The sequence below is a fragment of the Drosophila suzukii genome, chromosome 4 (genome assembly GCF_043229965.1).
Source record: "Drosophila suzukii chromosome 4, CBGP_Dsuzu_IsoJpt1.0, whole genome shotgun sequence".
Classification (NCBI taxonomy): domain Eukaryota; kingdom Metazoa; phylum Arthropoda; class Insecta; order Diptera; family Drosophilidae; genus Drosophila; species Drosophila suzukii.
In genome coordinates, this window is record NC_092083.1 from 1,342,374 (window position 1) to 1,365,112 (window position 22,739).

The window sequence follows — 22,739 nt, forward strand, 5'->3', positions numbered from 1 at the left end:
TCGGCTGGAGATCTTGATAAAGAATATAAACACTATATAGGTAAGAACACGGTTCCTTCTACCTTCTAATAAATAAAACTTATATCCTGATCTTTAATAAGTGATATGATAAAAAGTGTTGGAACATACCTTCGTTGTCCATGGTCCACTCTGTCACTCTAAACACCTCGTTTAGTGCTGGTATTTCCTGGTTTTCACTTCGACGCTGCAGGCAAATAAATTGCTCGATCTGCATATGCCGCATACCCTTTACATGCTGAACCATTTCATGCAGGTTCTTAGCGGTAAAGTTGCACAGCTGGCAAAGGAGCAATTTCTTGCTCGACTGCGATTGCTGATCCTCGTCCGGACAGGAGCACTGAGGATCATCTTCCATCGTACCTAGGGACTTCTTGTGCATTTGACTTTGCTGAACAATATACAGTAGGTGCTGGAATATCATTCGCATCGTGTCGTGACGCATCTGCTGTGTGTGCAGGGACAGCTTCTGAATAGAATTGGTATGGAAGTCGCAGCAGTTACACTTCACTTGCACCACATTTGCGGCCAGCTGTTGTTGATACTGCAGCTTATACTCATTACGGGGTCCGCCCTCCCTGATGTGGTTGATAAAGTTGAGCTTCTGCAAGTGCTTGTCTGTCTTGCTGTGCAGTTGGAAATTGGCCTTGAGATTCGTCTTGTAATTGCATAGCCGGCATATATAGTTGTTATTGTGAATAACCATTATTTCGGAAGAGGCGCTGGAGGATTGCCGAGATCTGTCTACGAGCAAATGTTGGTTAAGATCGTCCAAGTTGTTCGTACTGAAGCAGTCGCAGATTAGACAGCTGTAGAAAGCAGTGGGCCACTTATCAGTTTTGGTCAGAGGATGAGGATCACCAGCCAGGTCGCCGGGTACTTCATTCGAGAGACTCATTCCCATTGGCATTCCTAGGCCCATGCCTACTCCTGCTCCGTGACCAATCTTCATTGGCTTGGGAGAGAAGCAAAACTGATCCGGAGTGCTCACAGGTGAACATGAGGGTGACAATTTGGTGTTAGCCGACTGCTGATGTTGTTGCTGTTGGTGAAGGAGCTGGATCATGAGCGCTTGGTTATACGCGAGATCGGCCAACGCAACCTCGGGCATAAAGCCCCCGGAGCTGTGGCCTTGAACGCTGCCAGCGGCACCCTGTTGCTGTTGCTGCAAGAAGTTGAACGCCTGGATGTGCTTGATGTTGTTTTGCAGCACAGCCATGTTGTGGGTGTGCTTCTCGCTGGTCATGTGGATGCGCAGGTTGCGGGCCACCGAAGTCTCGTAGCTGCAGATGTCGCACCGAAACGAGGGCTTTGGCTTGGCGCTGTTGGCATTGCTTCCGGTATTGGCACTAGGGTTACTTGCTCCCGTGCCGGCGGTCGGTGCGTTCGCACCCAGTGATGGGTTGCCGCCCACGTTGGTGGATCCGCCGCTGGAAGCGCTGCCAGTGGCTCCGCTGGATGCACTGCCGGGTGGGCCCGCAGCAGATCCTTGGGGCGACGAGCTGGAGAGCAGCAGTTTGCTAGTCGCAGCGGCAGCAGCCGCAGCCGCCACCATATTTTGAGAACTGTTCAGCTCCTGCATATTGTTCAGATGCTTATCCGATTGCATATGAATGGAAAGGTTACCCTTGGTGGTCGTGGAGTAGTTACAGATTTCACAGCGATACGGCTTGTAACCGCAGGAGTAGGATTCCCCCCGTGCCAGCCGAGGATGCTGCTGTCCTGTGCCGCAAGAACAATAGGATTAATTAAAACTGGTAACTGCTTCAAGGTATACAATGTTTAATTTATTTTTACGTAAGTTGAAGTTCGAACTCGAAAATCATTAATTACACAGAAATCAAAAAGTTAACTTTGTGAAATTTGCAGAAACCATTTCTACTTTTCCATGATAATTGGATCTTCTGAGTAAAAGTCTCATACAAACTTTTTCGCCGTCACCTACAGGTTCCGCGATATAGATAAAAAAACGATATTTGCGCGCATATTCAATTATGTTGACTCCATAACTCGACTTATCTTAAATATTTTTGCTGTAGCACACTCTCAATATATAACGGCAATGCTAAAAAATAGTCTCTATCGTGAACCATTGTCCACATCATTGGAATTTATCGACAAAGTTAAAATTCCTTAATTCCTATGATAGAAATCCGCCCCTAGAAAATAAGTCTTAAATGGAAGTAATTTTTATACCCTTGCAGAGGGTATATTGATTTCAGTCAAAAGGTCAGTCAACGCAGTGAAGGAGACGTTTCCGACCCCATAAAGTATATATATTCTTGATCAGCATGACTAGTCGAGTCGATCTAGCCATGTCCGTCTGTCCGTCCGTTTCTACGCAAAGTCTTATTTCTTTTGCAGGTAGTATATAAGTCGGAACCAGCCGGATCGGACACCTATGTATATCTTAAAGCTCCCATGAAAATAAACGGAAAAAAAACTTTAAAGAAGTATATCTTTGGTGTTTTTTAACATATAACCTCGTAGGCTTGGAAATAACATTTTTTAATTAGTTTCGAATTCCGAACTAAATTTTTTTGACTTATTATCTTACACTTTTATGAATATCATGTTTTGTATTTTATAATTTAATAATTATAACTGCAAGGGTATACAATCTTCGGCTTGCCGAAGTTAACCCCATTTCTTGTTAAAGTTGTATTATTATACCTGGTATTATTCTTAGCTATATCGCGAAACCTGTTGGTAATGGGACTTTTACTTAGGAGGATTCAATTATCCTTGAAAACTGGAAATAGTTCATATACATTTTTTCTTGTGTACCTGTGGTATTATAAGTTGAAGGTTACAAATTTGTTCTTTAACAGTATTCAGAAACTAAACTTTCAGATTCTAGTGATAAGATTCTCGCTTGTTAATAAAATTGGACACGCCCACACCAACATCTTCCGTTTTCAAAAAGTGTACCATCCTTTAATTTGATTAGAAAAGTGTTTCTAGTTTAATATATATATTGAACTGCACAACTGTTTATACAGACTGACCGACTGAGCGACATAGGTAGATGGACTCTGAAAGTTACTCTGCTCTCTGTGGAACCCCCTTATTAATTTGATATTGAGAATTTTAAGAATTGTTTTTGTATATTTCTGAGAAATACATTTCTAAGGTTTCCAACCTCTTACATTTAAGTTTAGGCAAATTTGATAACAAATAACTTTTTTGATAACAATTTGGTCACATAAAATTAAAATTTTAGAGATTCGAGTGTCCCGACTACAGACATCCCCACCTATAGACCTATCTCTACGGTTTATGTAATAAAATTTTAATTCGATAAGGTTAGCTTTCTATCTTGTCGCAAATCGTACATCCAATAAAATTGACTTGAAATGGCAATGATTATTAGTTAAAAATTTTCTGAAATTCGATTGTCATGCGACAATACAAAAGTATGTTGTTCTTAGAGTCAATAAGCTAATACACAATATAAAATCTATTTTCTTTAGAGTTGATAAGACAAGTACCTGCAAGGCAATAACCACAGGCACTCTCCCCATCAGGATGCTTCTCCCGCATGTGAATCTCCAGTGTTTCCTGGTATTTATAGTGCCAATTGCATTGCGGACATTTAAGAGTCTTGCAGGAGTTGCGGGTAGACATTTGCACTCCGCTGTTTAATCGAGCTGAGTTTAGAAGCATTTCACAGCTGTGGAAAAAGAAATGTAAGCATGTAACAGAACCATTATTGAATATCGCTAAAAATTATAAACAAGAATAAAGATCAAGTGATGTTGGTTTGATTTGATTAGCGTACCATTTATTTACTCCTCACATTAATTTTTAGATGTGATTTATGTGTTCAATTTGAGCAACAACCGTTTTTACATTCATTAGTGTGTCACCGGCACCCAACAATGTGACGGCAAAATTTTAATGATACCGAACCCACAGTTGCTCGCCTCGACCCAAGCGACACCATTAAATTGTGACAATTGGGGACGGGACAGACGGCCAGAAACATTTATTAAGTGAAATCAGCGCAATTGGTTTAATTTTTGTTGGTTCAGCCGCCATCATTTTTCACCCTCCTGCAATATTTAACATGATTCTCCCTACAGATCATAGCAACATAACAAAGATTTCCAACAATCTGTTAATTGAAATATACAGGCGTATAATTTACACATGCATGGGACCGGACTCGAAAAGTGGCATGGTTGGAACTTATTAATAATGACAGATTCCTCAAATAGATGCTTACTTTTAAATTAAGCAGTATTTTTTGAACCTTTTTCATTTTCTCTTTGCAGGTATATAAACGGAGTGACACACCAGACGAGTACAACTTAATTAGCCGAAAACTATTTTATTGAAGGATAAACAAAACACTGATTATGATATTTTATTTGATAAACTTTTGTTGCCAATAACACAAGCAACAACATCTTTTCCATCTAGTTTACCATAATATAAGGGATAACTCAAAAAATACGTAAAACTGGCTCAACAAATACTGTGATACAGCTGATCTCTTTTGACATTTGTCACAAAAACGTATTACGAATCTTGAAAAGTATATAACCTAACATATGCCTAGGCAACTTTGACTTGGCAAAAAGTCTCCAAACATGTATTTGGGTACTAAAACGTCTCCACTGAGGCTTTACTCTGTTTAATAGGTTCACATTCCTCAAAATTTGTTGTGATATAATGCTGATTGACTGACTAACTGCATTATTAGAATGTGATCTCGCTCTCTTGGCTCCCGCCTTCTTGGGAGCATCATCATAAAAATGATAAGAGCTCTCATCAAAATGCGACGCAATAACGGACAAAAAAAGTAAAAAATCTTAAAATATACTGTCATTGACTATAAAATACCCTTTCCTCAGCTGGAGTGCTACCTTGCGTCAATTCCTTTATTTGCTCAAGAATGGTCTGATTTGGACAATTTTAGCACGAAGATATTTGTTGGTAAAAAAATAAAATTGCATTTACACTTTTACAATATCTTCAAAAATCTAGTCGCTGTACATGTTTTAGCGTGGGCGTATGGGCGATTGTGGGCGTTAGAGTGGGCGATGTTCTGTCCCAGAACCTCAAGGATCTACAAGCCAAATCCGAACTCTAGCTTTTATATTTTCCGAGATCTCAGCGTTTATACGGACGGACAGGAAGACGGACATGGCTATATCGCCTCGGCTAGTGATCCTGATCAAGTTTATATAAATTTTATGTAGTCGGAAACGCCTTCACATCCAATAATTGAAATACAAATTTTCAAGTGTGTATTTAAAAATCGGAGCAAGGTAAGCCGTAATTTCCGATGACACGTCTTCTGGGAGCAAACATCGTCATTCAAGTGTGATGCAATCAGTGGGATCTAACTAACCGGACTGATTCCCATGCGAGTCCCAATAGTCATTTGCGTTTAAATGAACAGCCTGTGAACAGCTTGGCCTGTGGGCACAAATCATATAACCTATAGCTGCTGTCGTTGGCCTAATGACTTATTGTTCAGCAGTGGAAGGAAGTTTCCAGTTCCAGTTACAACTTCAAACAGCCTTAATAATTACGCATATTAGGGCGGTATGAACGACACGTAATCGCAACCCCTTCCAACAGATCAATATTTGCACCCTGTACTCGGTCTGCTGCAGGCCTTAACGGCAACCCTTCACCAATCAGCCACAAGCCCCCTGCGGCAAGAACCATGTCCTTCGAAGCACATACATCCCCCGAACTTGGACAGAAACCCGAGCTGCTTCCCACTACGTTCAGAGTTAGTGCTTACCGTGCACAGTCCACTCCTTGGGGACGACCATTGATGTGCTCGGAACAGGCGCCGATTGTGAAGCTGGAAGTGGCGCTCGTGGCGTTGGCGCTGGCCACCGAGGAGGCACTGGGTGATATGGCCAGGCCAACACTGTTGCTGCACGGAGAACGATGTGGAATCTGCGGGGGCTGCGACTGGACCTGAAGCTGGGGCAAAGATTGGGAGAGGTGCTGGTGCGAAGAGGATGGTGATTTTGACCGCTGCTGGATGTCAAGAAGTTCGCAGGTTTTGCAGTCCACACCATTGAGGTCGGGATGATCGGGACACTGGCTGGGAAATAAGGAACTCTGCTGCTGATGTTGCTGCAGCTGCTGTTGGAGGAACTCTGTGATCAGCTTAACCCGGCTGTCATTTGATTCATTGGCGGCCAGCGCTGCTAAGGATGCATGGAAGGAACTGACTTGAGGAGGGTATATGCCACCAGCCGCCACGTGCTGAAGCTGCATCAAATCTGAGCAGGGGACATCCGATTCGTTTGTTTGAGGTGATGCAGACATAGAGCCCATCTTCATTTCGACCTCCGAAGACGAGGAAGACGGCGGCTCTGTTCCTTGGTTACAATTGGTTGACTTATTGATACTTATATTATCAGTACTGGGTAATGAGACCTCTCCGGATGCGAATGCCGATGTAGGGGAACTGGTTGAGGATACTTTTGATAGGTTATTAGTCTTTGCTGTTGCTGAGTTTAAGGAACCAAATTTCACAGTAGGTTTTACTGCTACTTTAGGCGATGATAATGGGAGATATGCACTAGGTGCCGCCATTTTACTACTACTAGAGTCCTGATCAGCTTCATGGTCCTGCTCCCGGACCTGCTCAGCCTCCTGCTTATTCTCGAGCTCCAGTTCAGACTCATTACCGAAAACTGGCTGCGGAGACGGAGTAAGAGTGGGGCAGCTGCCCTCAGGGGCTACTTGAAGCTTCTCGGTGTCATCGCTGGCAGCACAGGCAGCATTATTATCCAAGGGCTGTAGAAAGGATATCTGCGGCTTTTCATCCATATTTCGCTGAATAATGGCACTGGAGTACTCGCGATTAAGTAGCTGCTGGTCCAGCTCTTCCAGGTTGAGTCTGTGTTCACTGTTCGCATGCAAGCTAAAGGACTTAACGTTGCCAAAGGACAACTTGCATATAAAACACATTAAAATTGGTTTTTGGATTTTGAATGCTCTGATTTGATCCTGGCAAGCTGAGTTTGCATCTTGCGCGGACACAACACGAAAGGAATGGATTTTTGGACTCGATTTGTAGGTTGCCCCTGCCAAGGTTTCGACACCAGGACCAGCATCCACATCAGCTAGTTCCTGCTCCTGTGTTTCGCTTTGATCTTGATAATGTTGATGCTGGTGTTCTTTTTCGTCCTCCACCTGTACACGATCTTTGACCCTTAAGAGTTTTTTTAGTGAAGTCGAAGTTGAGGCATAACAACTTTTGACAGACCCCGATCCACTTCCATTGGCATTGTCTGTGGCGATAATATATGCACTGCCATCGAGATTGTAAACTATTTTGCCGTTAAAAGTTTCCACATCAGAACTGGACATTGGAGAGCCGTCGTCATTACCATTATTGGAGCTGAAAATGAATTAAAAATACGTTTTAAATATTTTAGAATTTTAAATCACATTTTTAAAAAATCGGAAAACTATGTGTATTATATATTTCTATAAAAACGGTCAGAAAATAAATGTGAAAATAATATAATACCTGACAGAACGCTACAGGCGATGCCACCGACTATCAAATATCCGTTACTCAGCTAAAGAGAGTGCGAGAGGGATGGAGATATGCATGCTTGTGGCTAGCGCCACCTAGTCCATAGCGCCCCCAGTGGCTTGGTCGCGTATTAGTGAAAACAGATGCATGTGGTGTGCAATCTCGTTTGAATTTGCAAAATATAGACTGTTACTTGGTTATAATTTTTTAATGAATGGTTAGATTTCAACATTTTTTTTGCATTTAGATGGGTATTGATAATAGGAACAAAACCTTTAAAACCTTTTAAATTATTCAAAAATATTAGAATTAGAATTATAATTTTAGAATTTGGGTGCTATACGGGTACTAGCGTTATGGGCATTTGTGGGCGCTAGAGTGGGCGTGGCAACGTTCTGAAACAAACCTTCGCTGCGCAAGAAGCTTAATAATCTACATGCCAAGTCCCAACATTCAAGCTTTTATAGTCTCGGAGATCGGCTAGATCGGCTCAATCAAGAATTTATATACATTATGGGTCGGAAACGCCTCCTTCACTGCGTTGCAACTTCTGACTGAAATCATAATACCCTCTGCAAGGGTATAATAATATAAAAACAAGAAAGAACGCTATAGCCGACTATCAGATACCCGTTACTCAGCTAAAGGGACCAAAGGGAAATGGAGATATGCAAGCAGCAAAGCGAGATTAAAATGCGCAACCTACCGACGGTAGACAGATTTAAACGTTATGGGCGTTAGAGTGGGCGTGGCAAATTTATTTTGGATCAACCGATAGTTATTGACTAGACCAATACATTTCAGATAAAATTTTTTATCTAGCATGAAAATTGTGGGCGTCACTGGTTTGGGCGGCTTGTGGGCGTTAAAGTAGGCGTGGCAAACTTTTATAGAGTCAATCGATAGGTATTGATGAGAACAATACATTTCAGTTAAAATTTTTATTATAGCGTCAAAACTGTAGGAGCCAGTTTTGGGCGGTTTGTGAGCGTTAGAGTGGGCGTGGCACATTGCTGAAGCGTAAGAAGCTCAGGAATCTGCGCACCAAATCTCAATAGCCTAGCTCTTATAGTTTCCGAGATCTCAGCGTTCAACCGGACGGACAGACTGACGGACAGACGGACATGGCTAGATCGACTCGGCTAGTGATCCTGATCAAGAATATATATACTTTATGGGGTCGGAAAAGCTTCCTTCTGCCTGTTACATACTTTCCGACGAATCTAGTATACCCTTTTACTCTACGAGTAACGGGTATAAAAATATGAAACAAATTATAGCTTCCGTGTTTTTTGACATAATATCGTATACTATTGGGAATATCATTTTATGTACTTTTAGGAATTTCGAATTAAATTTAATAAAAATCGGACGACTCTGACATGTAGCTGTTAAAGAAATAATGAAATAATTATTTTTTTAAAAATGTTTGCTTGTTGATTTTGATCGTAATTTCTTTTACTCTGGGATATAGAACACTTTAACTTTTCAGCATTACGAATTTAATTTTACACAAATATCACTGAAGCTAGCAACGATCCTTAAAAATTTAACATGGTGTTACTAAGATTGTTTATTTCTTATAACTGCAAGGGTATACAAACTTCGGCTTGCCGAAGTTAACTTCCTTTCTTGTTTAAATTGAAACCTTTTTGTGTGTCTGTCGGTTTGTCTGTTTGGAAGGTCAATTTTATACCCGTTACTCATAGATTAAAAGTGCATGTTGTATGTAGATTAAAGCCATTCCGACCCATGCCGCTAGAAAATTGAAATTAGGCATGCAGAATCTAGAGATTCTTGCGCAGGCAAGTTTATTTCAGCAGGGTGCCTCGTTCACTCTAAGGCCCACAAAAGCCTATAATAAAGGTTTAGTCCTAAGTTTTGTTCTGTTTTAATTGTCTATAACCATCAACATGCAAACAATTTATGAAATCGAATCATACATAAAAAAAAAGGTATACAAATATAAATGAATCGACCATATTTCATCAGAGTAACTCCCACAAACTCTTATATTAAACTGTTAGTCCTAAACTTTGTTTTGTTTTAATTGTCTATATCCATCTACACGCAAAAAAATGTTGGAATCGGACCATCCATTTAAAATGTATAAACATATAAATTAAACGACCCTAGATGACGTAGTGTGTAATCCTAAAAACAGTTGCTTTGCTGCTAGCATATCTCCATCTCCCTCGCACTCCCCTGAGCTGGCTGATAGTATCTAATAGTCGAGCCCATCGACCATAGTGCCTCTCTTGCTATTTAACAGCTAACCAGATTTTGGCTACACAGTTATATTTAAAATTTACAACTAGCAACGCTTAGGAAACCTATATTTAATCAGCTGTCCTGCGAGGATCGACTGTCCCGTCACATCTTATACGCTTACTTTACAAAATTATTGTCTCGTTTGGAATGGTGTAGGCATTAATAGAAAAGTTCACTGCCTTATGGCTTTGCACAAAACAAAGGAAGTCAAGGTTTTCCTGCTGTCATCCCCACACCCCCGATCCGCATCCGTCCCTTCTTTGATTCGTTCGGACTATTCGCGCGTGCCTTTTCGTTGTATGTCTTTATTTCTCTGGAGTCGTCGTTATCTGTTCTTCATATTCCTCAACTGGTTTCACTCAGTCGCCTTCGCAGGCTTTTGCTTATGCTTATGTAGCCAGTACACCCACATACAAATTCCGTGATATATCAGCCACCACCATCGAGTGGCATGCGGCCCAGGCGGCCCAGGCCCAGCCCGGTGGTGCTTCGTTTTGATTCTGCCTGCGAGTTCGACTGCAGTCTTGGGTTTTGACTCTGGTTTCGGCTGTGCTTTCAGTTGAGGTTACAGTTGAGTTGGTATGCAAACAACTCTTGACGTACTGAAACCAGGACCAGGTCTAAGCCGCGCATTTTTCCATTGCACCTTTAGCTTATAGGATCATTTTTTGTTCTTTCTTTTCAGGAATGCAAATGGCGCGGTTGCAAAGGCGACTCGCGAAGTAAACTTACTTTTGCCTCAGTTGTAAGCTTAATATACAACAAGACCACTCTGCCTGTAATTTCATTTTGTTTATTACTATTGAGCTTCCAACAATCCAATATAATGTGCTCAAAAATGTCAATACAATTTTTTTAAGGAAATAAATTTGATTTGAAAACTAGAAAGGAAGCTAACTTTACCAAGCCGATGTTAATATACTCCTGTGGCTTCAACCATATCGCACAACTAAAATCATACCTACACTTACAAAAAAGTAGCACTTTTTTAGGTAACACATGACCAAAAAATTGTTGTTGTTAAGTGTTGTTGTTACTCGTGTGTAAGAGGGTATACTAGATCCGTCGAAAAGTATGTAATAAGTAGAAGATAGCGTATAAAGTATATATATTTTTGATCAGTATCGATAGTCGAGTAGATCTAGCCATGTAGGTCTGTCCGTCCGTATGAAGGCTAAGATCTTGGAAACTATAAAAGCTAAAAAGTGCGATTGGCATATCGACTCTTAAGGTTCCGCAAGTTTGTACCACGTCCACTATAACGCCCACAAACAAATGGTTTTAATTTAATTTAAATCAGATTATGTTTTGATTCTCAATGTCCATCTACCAACCCATTGTTTAATTCGGACCATATATTAAAAGTTATAAGCAGTTATAAGCATTGCTACCTGTATATCTCTATCTCCCTCACACTCCCCTTAGCTGAGTAGCGTCCTCTCTTGATAATAATACATTTTTAGTTTTAGGTTATGGCTTCACTAGAAATATCAACAAGGTTACTGTTGTCCTACTTTAAAGAGTAATAATGGACTAAATTTTCATGCCAATGATTACTTTAAAGCAGTGCCCACTGGCCCGACTCGCGAGTCTGGGAGTCCTCTGCCGGCGCTCTTACCACTTCACCGACACTGTAAACGGTAGTGTGGCTTTGTCCGGCGTCTTCGGTTCACGCAAACAAATGGAAGTCTTACGTTTTATTGTATTTGTGTTGTCACCACTCCTTTAAATTTAGTTCATGTGTCCTAAAAATTCTTAAAATAAAATTCGCTTGTTCCCCCAGAAGCAGGCTTTGAGTTTGCCACGGTGCCTCCATGTAGTCTGTAGGCGATCGGACTCTCGCGATTCCCACCCACCTAAAAATACTCCTATTTTTTTCTGGTACAGCGCCAAAAATGTGCTCTGGAATTTTATTTTAAAATTGGTCAACAGACAAAATAGTTTCTTGTTTTATAGGAGTGCGATTGTCACTAGCTTTTTAGCTCGCTTAGTGTTGCTTTTATTTGACATTTAGTTACAACAATTTTTTAATATCCGTAATATTTATAAAAATAAAGAAATTATGAGGAACATGTGTATAAAACAAATTTAGCTTATTGACTTTTTTTGTCGGTGTTATAATCTTTTTCTTTGCAACTACAGTCGATAACAGTAGGGACACTTCGATAAAATGGTATTTTGTACATCTACATTTAATATTTCCCCATAACTGCTAAAGTGATTTTTTATCCCAGTTTTTTTTTACCAAGTCTTAGTTTTTATAATGGACAATAGAAACATACACACACTAAAATCGTTTGGTAAAGTTGACCAATATAACAGTAAATCGGTCCCCAACCATCAAATTGTCAGTTTAACCCATCAAATAGTTACATTTTAAAGGCTTTTGCAAAAAAAAATAAATTTAACAAGGAAGATCGCTATAGTCGAGTACCTCGACTATCAGATACCCGTTACTCAGCTAAATAGAGATATGCAAGTAGCAAAGCGAGATTAAAATGCGCCACCTACCGGCGGTATACAGATTTAAGCGTTATGGGCGTTAGAGTGGGCGTGGCAATTTTTTTTTTTGGACCAATCGATAGGTATTGACGAGACCAATACATTTCATTTAATTTTGTTTATCTTGCATGAAAATTGTGGGCGTCACAGGTTTTCGCGGTTTGTGGGCGGTAAAGTGGGCGTGGCAAACTTTTTTTTGGGTCAATCGATAGGTATTGATTCTATCTAGCATCAAAACTGTAGGAGCCACAGCACTCTACTGAAACAAACTTGCGCTGCGCAGGAATCTCAGGAATCTGCGTGCCTAATCCCAGTATTGTAACTCTCATAGTTTCCGAGATCTTAGCGTTCATACGGACAGACGGACAGACGGACATAGCTAGATCGACTCGGCTAGTGATCCTGATCAAGAATATATATACTTTATGGGGTCGGAAACGCTTCCTTCTGCCTGTTACATACTTTCCGACGAATCTAGTATACCCTTTTACTCTACGAGTAACGGGTATAAAAATTATATCTTTAGTGTTTTTTTAACATATAACCTCATACGCTTGGAAATAATATTTTTTAATTAGTTTTAAATTTCGAATTAAATTTTATCAAAATCGGACGACTATATCTTATAGCTGCTATGGGAACGATCGGAAAATGGTGGGAAAATAATATGAAACAAGTTATAGCTTCGGTGTTTTCTGAAATGTTATCTTATACTATTGGGAATATCATTTTTTGTATTTTTAAATTTAATAATTATAACTGCAAGGGTATACAAACTTCGGCTTGCCGAAGTTAACTTCCTTTCTTGTTAAAGAAGACTTCAAGTTAGTGTGGAAGTATGTTGAAGACGTTAGAGAATATAGGTTTTAAGTAGTCTTTACTTTTTAGAGACTAGGTGTTTGAGACTTTAGACCCAGTTGGGAATTATAGGATAACTATTTTTGATAGCTTATCAACTACTTACTATTGCAATAACAAAATACACACATCACGTGAACGTAAGTATGTTAATAGTGGCTTAACTATTAAATAGTGACCAAAGCACAAACAATTACATATACAACCATTTTTATACCCTTACAGACGGTGTAATGACGTTGGGAGACTTTTCCGACCCCATAAAGAAAATATATACTTAGCATCAGTCGATCCAGCCATGTCCGTCCGTCTTCAAACTAATCTGTCAGTTTTAAAACTATCGGGATGAAAACTTTCCATTATTTCTATAGATCTGTTTATTTTTTTTTTATTTAACAAATTAATAAATAATAAATGTTAAACTTAATACTATATTTCCGAGCACTAGCTGCAGAGGCCTTCGACTTCTATAGATATAAACTTCTGAAGTATACTACATTGTATAAAAATCCTATTAGTGCCTATAATAGTGTCACTTTAACAAAAACCGTGGATACTTCGGTACTGATAAGTACGAAGTACGGTTGAAGTACGCGCCGATTGAAGTACACGCCGATGCAGAGTGCGCTGTAAGATTTTAAAGAATAATATCTAACATTTCCTTAAAAATTGAAATAATAGTTATACCCGTTACTCGTAGAGTAAATGGGTATACTAGAATCGTCGGAAAGTATGTAACAGGCAGGAGGAAGCGTTTCCGACCCCATAAAGTATATATATTCTTGATCAGGATCACTAGCCGAGTCGATCTAGCCATGTCCGTCTGTCCGTCTGTCTGTCCGTCCGGATGAACGCTGAGATCTCGGAAACTTTAGGAGCTAGGCTATTGAGATTTGGCATGCAGATTCCTGAGCTTCTTACGCAGCGCAAGTTTGTTTCAGCAGCGTGCCATGCCCGCAAGGGAGCTTTAGTCGAGTACCTCATCTATCAGATACCCGTTACTCAGCTAAAGGGACCAAAGGGAAATGGAGATATGCAAGCAGCAAAGCGAGATTGAAATGCGCCACCTACCCGCGATCTCAATATATGGTTATGTGGGCGGTAGACAGATTTAAGCGTTATGGGCATTAGAGTGGCCGTGGTAATCTTTTTTTGGGATCAATCGATAGGTATTGACGAGACTAATACATTTCAGTTAAAATTTTGTATCTAGCAAACAAATTGTGGGCGCCACAGGCTTAGGCGGCTTGTGGGCGTTAGAGTGGGCGTGGCAAACTTTTTGTGGATCAATGGGTAGGTATTGACAAGACTAATGCATTTCAGTTAAAATGTGTTATCTAGCATACAAATTGTGGGCACCACAGATTTGGGCGGTTTGTGGGCGTTAAAGTGGGCGAGGCATATTCGCGTAACAAACTTGCACTGCGTACAAGGCTACGGAATCTAGATCTGAAATCCCAATTCTCTAACTATTATAGTTCCCGAGATATCCGCGTTCATATTTACGATTTGTTTAAGTTTGTGGGCTGTACGAGTAACGGGTATACAAATTATATGTTTGGTGTTTTTTAACATATAACCTCCTACGCTCTGACGACTATATCATATAGCTGCCATAGGAACGATCGGAAAACTGGTGTGAAAATAATATGAAACAAATTATAGCTTCAGTGTTTTTTGACATATTATCTTATACTATTAGGAATATCATTATTTGTATTTTTATGAATTTCGAACTAAATTTAATAATTATAACTGCAAGGTATACAAACTTCGGTATGCCGAAGCTAACTTCCTTTCTTGTTTTTCTTTAAAGTTATTTTTCGTTATAAAAACATAGTTTAATAATTTAACTAATAAAATTTAACCGTTTTAAGAACGCAGATTTGGTAATAAAACAAGGAAGAACGCTATAGTCGAGTACCTCGACTATCAGATACCCGTTACTCAAAGGGAAATGGAGATATGCAAGCAGCAAAGCGAGATTAAAATGCGCCACCTACCGGCGGTAGACAGATTTAAGCGTTATGGGCGTTAGAGTGGGCGTGGCAAATTTATTTTTGGATCAATCGATAGGTATTGACGACACCAATACATTTCAGTTAAAATTTTTTATCTAGCATGCAAATTGCGGGCGTCACAGGTTTTCGCGGTTTGTGGGCGTTTAAGTAAGTACGCCAAATCTCAATAGCCTAGCTCTCATAGTTTCCGAGATCTCAGCGTTCATCCGGACAGACAGACGGACAGACGGACAGACGGACAGACGGACATGGCTAGATCGACTCGGCTAGTGATCCTGATCAATAATATATATACTTTATGGGGTCGGAAACGCTTCCTTCTGCCTGTTACATACTTTCCGACGAATCTAGTATACCCTTTTACTCTACGAGTAACGGGTATAAAAATTTGGCCAGTGGCAATTAGGAAACAAAATAAAAGAACATTTTTCGTAAAATAAGCATGTATTTATATAAGATTTTGGGTTTTTTTCCTAAACAAAAGGATTTTTCTGTCTTTTAAGGTAACTGCCTGGTAAAAAAGAAATAAGTGTTTAAAATCAATGAACATTTATTTTAAACTATAGTGCCTTTTTTCGGTTTTGGTAAATTGCCTTTAAAGTAAGAAATAAGTATTATAAGTTAACGGACATTTTTCTTGAAATTTTGGTGTTTTTTTGTGTCGCAACTTGTTTAATTTGCTGATTCGAATCATAATAACTTAAAATAGTCATTGAATTGAATCAGGAAAATGAATATAAAAATCAAAGAACTTACTTTTATGGAAAATCTTATTGGGCGCTTGGTTTAAAAATTAAATTCTAACAAGAGAGAACGCTATAGTCAATGCCATCGGCTATCAGATACCCGTTACTCAGCGAGGGAGATGGAGAGTTGTATGGGCAATGTTACCCCTGCCATCCGCTAGGTGGCGCAGTCCGCTAAGTGTCGCTTCAATTGCTACAACTTTATTTTAAAATTATTCAAGAGACTAAGCGTTGTTTCTTGCTTTAAAGTCTGTTAGCTAAGTAATAGGTATCAGATAAAAGAGGCACTCTGTAGCTCTCTCTCTGGTTTTACCCTTGCAGTTGCTCTAATGATATCAGTCAAGACATTTCCGAACCTAACGGGTATAACAATAGTGTTACTAACATTGACTATTTCCCATAACTACAAGGGTATATAAGCCCCGGTTTGCGGAAATTAACTTCCTATCTTGTTTGTTTTCTTAATGTGCGCTACGCGAGAGGTAATTGAAATCAAAGATCATTTTCGAATCTGCTACTCGATGATTCTATGGTCCCCTGAGCTATGATTCCAAAGCCGCAGGAAGACAATCAAGCTCTAGCTTGAAGCTGATTATACCCGTTACTCGTAGAGTAAAAGGGTATACTAGATTCGTCGGAAAGTATGTAACAGGTAGAAAGAAGCGATATTGACCCCATAAAGCAAATTACATTCTTGACCAGGATCACTAGCCGAGTCGATCTAGCCATGTCCGTCTGTATGTCTGTCCGTATGAACGCTGAGATCTCGGAAAGTATCAGAGCTAGAATCTTGGTTTCAGTTTGTTTCAGCTGGAGGCCACGCAAGCTATAAAACTCGTCTAGCGCCCACATTTTTCAATATTTTGTACTAATTTAAATGAGATTTCTTATTGTCAATATCCATCTACAAGCCAAAAATTATTTAAATCGGACCATTCATTAAAAAGTTATAACCAAACAATAGATAATAATTAGCAAACTCATAGAGTGCGAGAGGGATGAAGTTACACTACAGCTATGTGGCGTGTTAGTGAAATCTCTTAAGCAGCCGATGGGAATGAACGATAGGTGGCGCTGAGTAACAGGTATCTGATACTCCATGTCGTCGATTTCTGTTGTTTTAAACTATACTCGTGCCGGACTCTAACACGAATCATTGACATGCGAAGAGAAGTAAAATGTTCAGAATATTTTTCCATAGGAACCAGTAGAATGGCAGAAAAGAGAAGATTTTTGAACTTTTGACGAAGGCTCGGAAATGAAACAGTATATTTTAGTACATTAATTGGGAACGCTTTATACAAATTTTGATTTTCCATAATGATGAAGATATACTAATGTAATATGAAGCATCTGTAGCGTAAGTGCTTAAATTTTTTTTAAATATTCGACAAATACAAAATTTGACAACTGAATAGTTATCCAATATAATAATATTGGTTCAATAAATCAAGCAATATACTACCAAAAATGAAGTTTTACTCTGTCCCTGCCTCACTGTGTATTCATTGTGCGTTATTCCCTGGTTATTATCATCCCCAGCCAACCGTCTTCAAACCTCCTACACACATACATTTGTTCGTATGTTCATAGGCTAGTTTTCTTCAGTTTATTTGAGGCACCTATTAACGTTATACATACATGCTTAGGTATAAACGTATCCACAATTTCATACCTTCAAAAGCATTTGCATGCAGAAGCGATTTATTGGTTTAAGTGAGTATGAGTGCAGTGCATCACAATTGTTGCAGTTCATGCACACTAAAACACAAATGACGTGTGTTAGTGCTGTGTGTACTCATGTGCAATTGCACGCACACACAATATTTAAGTTGTCATCAGAGCCGGAGTTACCATTAAAAAGGTATAATGCAGTTGGGAAAACGCATTTCAGATAATTGTCCAGTCGAGCTGAGCTCGGTAATTACTTGGTTTACATTGTTAGTGTTCTATTTTACCTTTTGTTGTCATCGTAGTAATTTTTTGTTCTCCGACGAATCGCACGGAATGCGTGATAAGCAATAACCTGTGTTCGGGTACAGTTTTCAACAGAACTTCAGTTTCTCAAATTAATATATTTTTAAAAACGCGTTCCCCCAATTATTAGGTTTTTTATTTTCGACTAAAAGACGAATTTAAATTTGTAGCAAGAAACTGAACACACAAAATTGCGGCCAGCTCGGTAAGGTGCTCTGCCATACAAACCCAAAGATTTCAAAAGCGGTATGGATGGGATAAGGGTGGAAGGGTGAGGGAAGGTACAATCACCAAGTACAATACACAATCGGTATGTCTGTGATTGTGTTCACTTTTTTTTACTGAGAAATCGTCTTTTGTTCTCAGAGATCCAGCATAAAAAGTTGCGAATATAAAACAAAAGTGTCACTTGCCGAGGGTCTGGAGGTACCAGACGATGTCCGAGGTTGAGCTTGCATTGTTATTCCCTTTGTCGTTGGCTTGGTTTGTGTTGATTCGTTTTTAGGAGTATTTATTCATGTATGTGTATATATGTGGCCATTTGATTCCGCCGGAGCCCCACAATCATTCATTTCGGTAAGATCAATGAATCGATACGATATACCTGGGGAGACAGAGAACTGCGACAAAAAGAAATCCAGAAGGCGAAAGCTAAGCGGTATGAGTTCCCGGGATCGAGACGAGATCAAAAAGTTTCAGTTGATGAACTGTTTTCAAAATTTACGAAGGAGTACAGAAAGAAACCAATAAATTTACTTTTTAGCCTTCATTAAAATTGTCGCCGATTGTTTTCGCCGCATGAATATGTTAATTGCAAGATCATCAAACGTACATACATATATCTGTATGCATAGGAAAAAATCGGTCTTAGCAAGGTAACAACTGCCACTCAAAACGTTCCAAAAAGGATAGAGAAGTGTAGGGTAAAGTGACACAAATTTCACTGTACTCACTGGGCAATAGAAACAAATAACGATATATTGTCAACAAAAACAACAAAAATTAAATCATTATACCCTACATACAAAAAAAAGGATGGTAAATTTGACCAATAAGGTGTCCCCAACCATCGAATTGTCAATCTTACCCACCAATTAGTTACTCTTACGTAATACGAAGATGTTCTGGTAACTGTAAAAATAAAATATATTTACGTAAATTTTTTTACTGTAAATACATATATACCTACAAAATAGATCAAGTTGCCTTTTGAATTCGCACAAAGACTTTTAGCTAGTGATGAAATATATCGTTTTACGTTAGGATAACTATTTTAGATAGTAAATACTCTATATAGTATTGCAATAACAAAATACACACACCATATAAACGTAACTGTGTTAATAGTGGTTTAACTATTAAATAGTAAGTCATTTGAAAACAAATACATTTACGACCATTTTTAGTAGTAAAGTAAAATATTTTATAGTTACTAAACTACCTGCATTGGTCATTTTAACCAACCAAATTTTGTTGCGTGTACAATATGTTCGTCTCGATACCCTACAGGGTACGGAATACGATTGTACCACTTTCATGAGGCGCAAGTTCGTCACCTTGCCCTACACTCCTTTACCATTATCATTTCATAATTATATACATATTTCAAATTTATTTTTACCAAAAAGACATACTTAAGCATTTGCTTACAATTCAGAGTGTCAATTGTGTGGATGTCAATACTGGTAGTAATAATGCGCACAAAAGAAATAAATACAGCCTCAAAAATAGTAACTAAAATAATGTATAACTAAAAATTTAAAACTGGATTGCTTTTTACACTATACAAGAAAATTATTGGAGTAAATTGCGCACAATTGAGAAATCTATAAACAAATGGAGCACATTTGCATTTGATGTAAAACATTTTCATCTCAGAATGAGTACAAAGGGGGCACTCATTTAAAAAGTGATTTTTCGAGAATTGTACACTGCGCCACCTAGGGTTTAATTTTCATTTTAATGGATGTTCCGACTTAAACATTTTTAAAGCAAATATTAACAAAAACAAAATCCCAATAACCCGTTTTGCGACATGGACGTGGCACCCTTCTGAAATAAACTTGATTGTAGACCGAAAGGTTCTGAAAACTTACTGAAATGGAGTATTTTCTGTCTTGAAAACGGGCGGGAACGCATCCTTCTGCCTGTTACATACTTTCCGAGGAATCTCAGTATACCCTTATATAACAAGGACCTAACAAAATACTATCCGAAATCAAGTATAGATCGCACTTAAATGTAGTTCATTCAATTCCATTAAGGGTGCGTTTTTTCTGAGTGCAACAACACGAAACTGTGCAAATCGTATTACTATATTTATACAGTGATACAACAAAAAGTCTAACGAACGGGCGACTATATCCTGTCCTATAGCTACCATGGGAACTGTAGGGTGAAATAGGTACAGACTTAATGTTTTTAAAGATATTTGCCTATATTTCGTTCCTCTTAAAACTATCAAGTCGACTCAAAGATTGGGTATCCTGATTTCGAGTTGAACAATATGACACTGTTATAAACCAAATGTCCGTTCCCAATTTGAATCCATGAATTTATAAATAACAATGACTAGCAGCACACAGGGTGTAAGCGAGGATTTCCACAGGGATAAGGATTTTGAGTCAAAGACCAAGTAAGGGAATCGGTGAAGAAGTAAAACAGCAATAATAAAACGAATTTATGCACTGCAAACAGACACACGCATATATACAATATCAAAAGGGGACAAAAACAAAGATGAAGAAAAATGTATTGTATTTTATTAAAGGAATTGTTTTCTCTGCCTCATTTTTCTCAGAACAAAGTGATGTATGAGCTCCATAGGCCAAACACAATACGGATTCTGTGAGTCGGGGCTGGTACGGGAGTCGGAATTGAATCGGGGACTGTGATTCGGGCTGGTTGGAACAGAAGGAAAGAGCGGAGGGTCGAGCTGCTAAGCCGTTAAATCGGGACGGCAGTGTTTGGGTAAGAACTATGTAACCATATGACTGTACAATACCAGCGCGAACTTGCAGACCAGCAGCAAAGCTCTTCAGCGTCAAAATTAAAAAGGGGGCAATATACACTGGTCGGCATAAGTATTTTGACAAAACAAAAGTTAAATATACTCATAATTTGAACTTACTTCTTGTAAACTTTGGCATCAATGGAAAGGTAATTTAAATGCCGTTTGAATGATACAATACATTTCTTAACCCATTCAGTACTTATTGAAATGGACGAAATTGTGTAAACATCCCGACCAGTGAAATAGAATCTGTCTCCGTAAGCGAAGCTTCTTTATCTTAAATTTCTCTCTAACTAGAAACACTTTTTCTTCCGCGATGGCTGTTTTCCATGACTACGCTGAAGATAACAATTGGAAATTCCAACGTATGCCACCAATGCGTTGATGCCGATTTTTAAAGTTATTCTTAATTCAGCAAAATGCAATTGATTTAAGGAAAGACATTGATAGGCAGGTCAAAACTTTGACAAGTCTAAACAAGGACGAACGCTATAGTCGAGTGTCACGACTATTAGACACCCGTTACTCACCTAAAGGGATCAAAAGCACTTAAACTTTAGAAGCCACAGTCTTTCTCGGTTTGTGGCCGTTAGAGGCACATTACCGAGATCGCTAAGGTCAAAATCTTAAATCCCAACTTTCTAGCTTTGATAGTTTCCGACATATTACCGTTCATATGGACGATTTTTTTTAAATTTGTGGTCGTTAGTTCGGCCTTAGTGCGGGCATGGCAACATTTTTTTAAGGTCAATCAATAGATATTTTTATTTAAACTTTTTTGGCGGATTGTGGGCGTTAAAAATACTCGGCTAGTGATCTTGATCAAGAGTATACATTAGGGCGGGTCGACTTGTATTGGGCTGAAAAAATGACATATCGAATAGGGGATCGTAATCTTTGAAGAATTATAAGTTATATTGCCAAAAAACACTATAGTCTAAATGGCTAGACCTTCTTGATGTGCGGTAATAAAAAGAAGTTATTGTGTGCCAAGTCAGGGCTGTACGGCGGATGTCCCATCAATTCGACGTTTTGGCCGGTCAAACAAGCGCTGGTCTCAGCTGATTTGTGAGAGTCATCGTCATGGTGCACAATGATCCGTCTTTTCTTGTTCGTTTTTCGGATTTCTCCGAAGACTTCAGGCAAACAAATTGTGGTGTACCCCAAACAAACGACCATTTGCTTCGAAGTGTTTTTTCCACGAACAACTTTCGTTGTCCTTGCCAAGGACTTCTTGGCTCATCTTCATTTCTGTTTTGTTTCGGGCTCATAAGCATAGATCCATGATTGGTCACTTGTGACGATCTAAAAAACGTCTTTGGAAACTCCGCATTTATATTTTTCCAAAATTTCTTTCTTTCTCTATCTCAAGGTATGTCACTTGACGATCTTGCATTATCAGCTCACGCACGGCATCAATGTTCTCCGGCACAACGGCTGTTTTTTACCACCACCTTCGTCTTCGAGCCAGCTTCGGCCACGATTGAATTCATTAAACCAGTTTTTCACAGTGCTATAGGATGCTGCTTCATCGCCGTACAAAGATTTAAGTTCATCGAGTTCTTGTCGTGACAATCCACGTCGAAAGTTGCGAAAAATTATTGCACGAAAATGTTCACGAGGTAATTCTATTTTTCTTCCGAGGTAAGTTTTTGATTAATCGTTAATCGATATTAAACGGGGTCACACATGAATAAGTTGTATGGAGCTGTTATCGACAAAAGTCCAAAATTTGTTTAGGAAAGGGCCAATTGGTCCTAATGTGACAAGATGTGACCTAGGCCAGAAATTTAAATAGCAGCCCTCGAAAC

At 39.0% G+C, this 22,739-nt stretch overlaps 1 protein-coding gene and 1 long non-coding RNA gene across 10 annotated transcripts in view; one reads left to right on the plus strand and one right to left on the minus strand.

Moving 5' to 3' along the window:
* The window catches only part of zfh2 (Zn finger homeodomain 2), a 59,797-nt gene that overhangs the window by 19,335 nt on the left and 17,723 nt on the right, over positions 1 to 22,739 (minus strand). For all 9 annotated transcript variants that reach the window (XR_010654691.2, XM_070997197.1, XM_070997196.1 and 6 more), the window contains 3 exons: positions 5,780 to 7,399; positions 3,510 to 3,691; positions 130 to 1,740 (listed from right to left, as the gene is read on the minus strand). Coding sequence is in view for 8 of the 9 variants with exons in the window: in XM_070997197.1 (XP_070853298.1) it covers positions 130 to 1,740; positions 3,510 to 3,691; positions 5,780 to 7,368 (3,382 nt within the window). In the remaining variant the exon portion in view is untranslated. The remainder of the gene's footprint in view (positions 1 to 129; positions 1,741 to 3,509; positions 3,692 to 5,779; positions 7,400 to 22,739) is intronic.
* LOC139353322 (uncharacterized) lies at positions 18,022 to 20,010 on the plus strand. Its single transcript, XR_011604543.1, has 2 exons — positions 18,022 to 18,225; positions 18,282 to 20,010. It is a non-coding gene; the product is annotated as an uncharacterized lncRNA (long non-coding RNA).